Source organism: Vicugna pacos, chromosome X (assembly GCF_048564905.1).
Source record: "Vicugna pacos chromosome X, VicPac4, whole genome shotgun sequence".
Taxonomy (NCBI): domain Eukaryota; kingdom Metazoa; phylum Chordata; class Mammalia; order Artiodactyla; family Camelidae; genus Vicugna; species Vicugna pacos.
In genome coordinates, this window is record NC_133023.1 from 28,598,962 (window position 1) to 28,605,872 (window position 6,911).

The 6,911-nt window shown below is 39.3% G+C and overlaps 1 protein-coding gene across 2 annotated transcripts in view; it reads left to right on the top strand.

The window, feature by feature from the left end:
• Positions 1-4,132, top strand: part of PRRG1 (proline rich and Gla domain 1) — a 118,815-nt gene extending 114,683 nt beyond the window's left edge. For both annotated transcript variants that reach the window (XM_072956675.1, XM_006219351.4), the window contains exon 4: positions 143-4,132. In XM_072956675.1, the coding sequence (XP_072812776.1) occupies positions 143-628 (486 nt within the window). In that variant the 3' untranslated portion in view covers positions 629-4,132. The remainder of the gene's footprint in view (positions 1-142) is intronic.
• Positions 4,133-6,911: the final 2,779 nt, after the last annotated feature.

Below are 6,911 nucleotides of genomic sequence, written 5' to 3' on the forward strand. Positions count from 1 at the left end.
TGTCATGAAAAATATTTGAAACAACAGCTCTGGTTTTGGATTTTGTTTTCATCAGGTTACTAGAACCCAGCTATGTGTTCATATGGTATTTCCTATCTTTGGGTCACACTGATTTTCAACGCATTTCGTCTTTTGTTTTCAGAAGGAGTTTTGGAACACTTACACAAAAGCACAACAAGGAGAGAGCAACAGAGGAAGTGACTGGTTTCAGTTTTACCTTACCTTCCCATTAATCTTTGGCCTCTTCATTATCCTCCTCGTCATTTTCCTCATCTGGAGGTGCTTCCTCAGAAATAAAACTCGCAGGCAGACAGTGACTGAAGGCCACATTCCTTTCCCTCAGCACCTCAATATCATCACTCCGCCTCCCCCACCAGACGAAGTGTTTGATAGCAGCGGACTGTCCCCAGGCTTTCTGGAATATGTCGTCGGGCGCTCGGATTCTGTTTCCACCCGCCTGTCCAACTGTGACCCCCCGCCGACCTACGAGGAAGCCACTGGCCAGGTGAACCTGCGGAGGAGTGAAACAGAACCTCATTTGGATCCACCCCCGGAATATGAGGACATCATCAACTCCAACTCAGCCAGTGCCATTGCTATGGTGCCAGTGGTCACCACCGTCAAGTGAAACTACAAACCTCTTTTTACTATAATTGTTTTTAAAATACTAATGAAAGAACTTTCTAGCACTTTACCACTACATAAATGTCCATTTGACTTATTGGACTCTGACAGCATACCACTTTGCATTCTGATTTGATTTTCATTAGTTTTATTTCCTACTATAAAATCATTATCTATGCTCATTTTTGCTAATGGAAATATGTGAAGAGGGAAAACAGGCTAGTGGGGGGTCTTCATGTGTACACACACGCGTGTGTGCGCATCAGCCCAGTATATGCACAACTCACTTAAAACACTATTAACTTCTGTCTAAATCACCCATAAAGGGAACATTACTCACCAAAATTGGGGGGGGGCGGAAGGCACCAACCATTTGTGTCATAGCCAGCAATATGCTGTTGACTTTTGAAAATAAGATGACCTGAGCATGTCTTCTAATTCTTACAGGTTTTCATTAACCTCCTTTTTCTTAAGGTTTTCTGACCTTAAAAAAAAAATGAATGTAGTCAATCTCGACTTTAGAAACATCTCAGAAAGATAATGAAGATGGTACAATAAACACGAATTTGCTTATTAGTGGCATCGGGCTGGCTTTGTAGGAGGGACTTTCTGTTGACTGCCTCCCCCACAAGAATTAAACAGTATTTGCTTATTATCTTTGAATGTCTCATGCTATTTGTATTAACATCTTGGTAGCGTGGATTTCCTGACAACGGAATACTTTCTAAAATAGACATAGGTATTAATGACAGGGAACAGATGCAGATTTCTCCTTTGCTCTCTGGGGACAATATTTTCTTCCTCGTTGTTTCACTGCATTTTAGTCTACTCCCTCTGCTCCCACCACAGAATCTTCAAACACCTAGGAATTTAGCTAAAATTCTTGATGTTATTTTCTTAATGGTTTTGTATAGACTGAAGCTTTTGTCTCACGATGATTAGGAGGTAATTTTCCATTAAATTAAGAAGTGTGATTTTTATATTGTTCTCCAGTAGGTGGCGGAAGAGTGCAAAATCTGTGCTGTGGCAGGTGCACAATAAATCTGTTATAGCTGCACACAGATCTCAGTGTTGGTATTTCATTTTGTATTTTCATCAGATTTTACCTGCAGGATTTTTACTTTTCCCTTGGAGCGGGGGGAATTGGCTGTGAATGAACTGCAACAGCAATTGGCTCAGAAAAGAAAGAAACCAGTTGTCTGGTGTGAAGTTCTATTATGTGTGCACTGATGGAAAATTCATCCCATCAGTCAGGGACGTGTCTGTGCCACTCCCCAGACTCCTGAGTGTTGGGTAAATTGGTTGACGAGGCAGAGGGAGTGCAGGTTGAGGAAATGTCATACCCTGTTGCCTCCGTCTCCATCCCCACCAACCCCTGCCCCAAGCCCAAGGAAGGAGGACCCTAAATGAGGAGTCAGATGACCTGAATTCTAATCCCACCCTGCCACGTACTTGCCAGGCTACCCTGGGAAACACCCATTTCAGACCCTCAAATTCCTCACCTCTGAAATGGTGACTGTATTTTTTGTCCTGCCTTTGTCCTGGGGCTTTAAAAGGATCCAATGAGATGGTGTGCATGAACGTAATCTGTAAGATGTGACGAGTTATCTAGGTGTAAGGTCGTAGCATTGTCCTCACTGCCCTTAAGGCAGAATCTTTGCCCTGTTTCCCTAAAATTTCTCCGAGTTTTCACACAGTGAGAAATAGACTAGGCTGCCCCATAAATGGCGAACGTGTTCCTAATCTGAGCGTATGGCCTCTTAAACTCCTGCCATTCTCTGGTCTACACCAAAGCTGTGCCAACTTAACGACGACTGCCAGCTCAGCACAAACAGGAATCAACAGATGTTGGCAAGAGGAACTGCGATGTATGTGGTTAGTTAATAGGTTTTATAGCTTTCATGAATTAAAAATATTGAACCTGGTCTCAGCAGAAATGACAATAATGTTTTAAATTTGGCTGCAAGTACATGGTGATCTTTGGCTTCTGTTTAAAGCTGAAAGGCTGAGTGTCTGATCCACTGATTTGTATTTGTGTGTGTGTGTGTGTTTCGGTTTATTTTTAAAAGAAAATTAAGGTTCTTTTTGTGTGGACTTTTTTTTTTCGGTCATTAATATCAGGCCTTAGACTAAACCAGCAGTTTTCAAAGTATGGCCTACGAAGCCCTGGGAGTCCCTGAGGAACTTTGCAAGGATCTGTGAGATCAAAGCTGCTTTCCTGGTGATACACAAACATTGTCTTTTTACACTCTCTCTCTCAAAAAAGTAGTTTAAAAAGTAAGTGCCATCTTCCCACAAATTATTTTTCTCTTTTAAATAATATAGCTCCTTTCTTTAAAATGTTATTTATGTTGGCATGTAATGGACTTCTTAATTTTTAAGTGAATACTGTCTTCAGTTTTATTTTCTAATACAACAAATACCGGTAGATATGAAGTCCAGAAACAAAAGCTCCTTGGCGTCCAGCTCCCCAGTAAAATGTTAAAAGTATAAAGGGATCTGGAGACCAAAAGTGTGACAATTACAGGGTTAGACAAAGGAGCAGAATATATTCTTGCAATTTTATTTTACATTTTAAACTCCCAGTATTGGATTTAATGCTGCCTCTTAGAGATACCTGAATTTAAGTAAAAGAATGAATGTTGATCCTTAAAGCAAAATCCAAACGCTTACACTGATCAATGACTACATCTTGTCAGACTGTTGGTCAAAGAAAACACTCTCCTCCAGTCATAACTGGCCTCAGCCACAGGTCTCACAGCAGCGCTCACATGATGCTGACAAGATAAATAAACACTGCCTTTAAGAAACCTTCTCTTAGGCTTGTTCGTTTGATTTTGGTTTGGGTTTTACATTTCTAAAAACCCCTTTGCTACCCTATCTGGTTTTATAAACCGAGTTTCTTAACATTTATTATAAAGGGGCTTGTCTGGAATACTATATATTTTTTATGCTTTTGCCTTTCTTACCTGATTGATATTACATTCACCTTTGATCATTTTTAATAAAGGTTTATTTTTACAGATTTATGTAGTACCTTTCTGAAGCAGTAACTAAATTGAATCAACCAGTTTGCATCTAAATGAAAGAATGGGTTTCGTGGTCTTTCCTAGTGGAATGGTTTCCGGCCTCCACCTGCAGTGGTTGGGTCTGGAATCCCCGAAGTGGCACTTTTCTGCCTCCCTGCTTTGAATGTCACAACGAATTGTATCTGCTTAAAGTAAGTGAAAGGATTTCTTTTTTTCCTATCTCCTGTACAAATACAGATGCTGTGTTTGATTCATTGTTAATGATGACTTCAAGATGGATGATCTGCTATGATAACTGTAGAGGGAGCTTTTAACTTGGTTCTCTGTAAATAGCATGTATTTTATTATAATATTTCACATTTTAAAATACTTGGTTTACATTAAATTATGGTATTTAACTTTTTATGTTTATACTAGGTAAGGTTTTTCTTATGTTTCTGTGTTTTTGGTATGCTAAATAAAGCTATTTTTAAACCCAAGAGATTTCTTCTGCTATGTGTTAATTATGTTATGGTTAGGTGATAAGCATGCTGCATAAGCTCTTATTAATTATGATCTTTTTAACGCGATAAAATGATTAATTTCTTTTTGTTCTTGTATATTTAGGGAATACTGCTCAGTAAAGAAATCATAAATTACCTGGTAAAAAACTCAGGGTGTTCTCTGTGTAAGAAAGAATTTGGTGAAAAACTCAGGGTGCTCTGCATGAGAAAGACGTATCTGTACCACTTTTGAATGATGCTGCCACGATACAAAATGGCAAGACTCGCTCCAATGGGATAGACCGAGCTGCTTGCTATAGTGCAGTTTGTCAATTAGTGGGAACAGTGTTGTCTGCAGATACAAAGGAGCTGGGTTCTTCCTCCTTAGCAGAAAAGCTTGTGGTTGACATTTAAGGAAATGAGAAAGGAAAGCACAAGATGGGAATATTTGTGACCACCAGGTATCTTCCTAAGTGCAGTTACTTGAAGTAACTAAAAGCTGACGTGATATACCATTAACCAAGCAAATATAAATGTGGCTTGATCTTTATGGTATAAAAAATTAAAACTATTTACTTATATCCAAGGAAGAATTTTAAGTATAAATTGTAGGTCTAAATACACCTTTTATAAGCATAAGTTTTCAGAGAGTTGTCTAAAATGTCATAAAAAGGTACTTTTAAAAATATATAGCAATTTATAGGGGTAGCAGCAAGATGGCGGAGTAGAGAGACTCACAACTCGCCCTCTCCCACAAACACACCAAGAATTACATCTACAAACCCTCGGACTCGCACAGAACACCTACTGAACTCTGGCAGAGTGTCTCTCGCTTTGAAGTACAGGAGGATTCTCACAAAATCCGATAAACAAGTTTATACTGTAAAGCACAGGGAACCATATTCAATAGCTTGTTAACTTATGGTGAAAAAGAATATGAAAATGAATATGTGTGTTCCTATATGACTGAAGCACTGTGCTGCACACCAGAAATTGACATTGTAAACTGACTATACTTCAATAAAAATATTTTTATATATATAGAAATTTATAAAAATTAATGGAGAGATCAATGCATCCATGAAACCCAACACCTAGATCAAGACATTTCCAGCACCCAGAAGGCTCCCTCTTACCCCATCTACTTCTTAAAGATAACACTATTCTCACATCTGTCATAAAAGATCAATTGTTAAAATTTCAAACTTGGCTGTGGCCATATGGACTTGCTTCTTTTCCTTTTTTAAATTCTTAAGTCTATTTCCAAAAAGTTCCAGCCACAAGTTCCAGATCTGTTCTCCCATCTCTTGACTCTCCTTGAAATCACCTACTCTTGCTAAGCCTTTTCCACATACCTGAAGCTCTCTGAGAGCACCTACTCCTTAATGCTTGTCTTTCTGCTGTAACTCTTATCATCTGCCATTTCCTTAAATTTTGTATGGTGACATTTTGTTCTCAGCAATTTTATTTACTTTATGTACTACATTTTTATAGATCAAAACCTATAATCTGGCCCCACAGGCTTAGCTAACCTTATTTCTTTCCATTGCTCCTATCTTTACAAAGTGCCTACCTTGTGTTAGACACTAATGGGGTGAGACAGCAATGGTGCCGATAGCCCTTGTCCCTGGGGGTTAGACTGGGCTAACGTTCTCACCTTCTAATTTAGTGTAACCCTAATCCCACCCCATCTCACAGAGATTCTTCTTGCTCAAAGTCCCATGGTGTTTACAATCAGTCATCTTTACCATGCAGTCTTGTGTATCAGGCTGTGCTGTGATTTTTATAAGTTTTTAGCAATGGAAACTAAGCTTCAAAAATTTTCCCCTAGAACCCTAGACTACTGTGGTTGACTAGTAGTGGGAAGTGGGAAGCTTGGAACCTCACCATCTGTGACCTTCCTTGTCAATCCCCCTTACTTCAGGTCAGTCCAAGTTCACTCTGCAAACATCAGAATTTGATGAACATAATTGGAAAACCACTATAATACAACATCTACTGATGTCCACTTTCATAGCCCCTCATCTTAACACACACACACACACACAAGCACTAACAGACTGCTTAGGGTTCAAAATGTTCTTTCTGGACCAACAGTTCCCAACTCACAAGTATACTGCACTGGCAAGCAACATACACTATCTATTAAAATTACGGCAGAGAGGCAGACTGTTTACATCATTTTCATCATCACCATACTTTTGGCTACATTTTCAATACTCAGTCCTCTTGCATTTGTGGAAATGATAGTTTCATAAACCACATTTAAAAATAAGTAGGGAGTAGTGTCAATGAAGACAGCATGGAATAGCGAACTCCAAAAGCATGTTCTTCCAGAAAAGTAGCAAACAACCTGCCAAAAACTGTGAGAATCAACTTCATTAGAACACTGGAAACTACAGTTTATAGCAACCAATCAAGACAAAACCTTTAACTTACTCTGGCCTTATCCCCTGCTTCCCTTCTCAGTGGCATCATGGAAGACAACAGCTCACTTCCCAGATATAGGTTCGTGGGAGAAAATGGACCTTATTCTCAAAGAATTGTGGTTGCTCGTTTAGCCCTGTATTTTGGCTTCCTGAAGTACCAGCTCAAAGGGCTTATCTTTATTTCACCTTACTTGGAACTCTCTGAACTTGGAGGCACCTATGGGGACAGGGGTGAGGGAGGCAGTCAAAAATACTTAGCGGTAAAAGCATTAACTGCTACCAACTGGACAAGGGATAACAGTGGGATAAACAGAGAAACTGAAAATCTTGGGAGGAAAGGCTAGGAA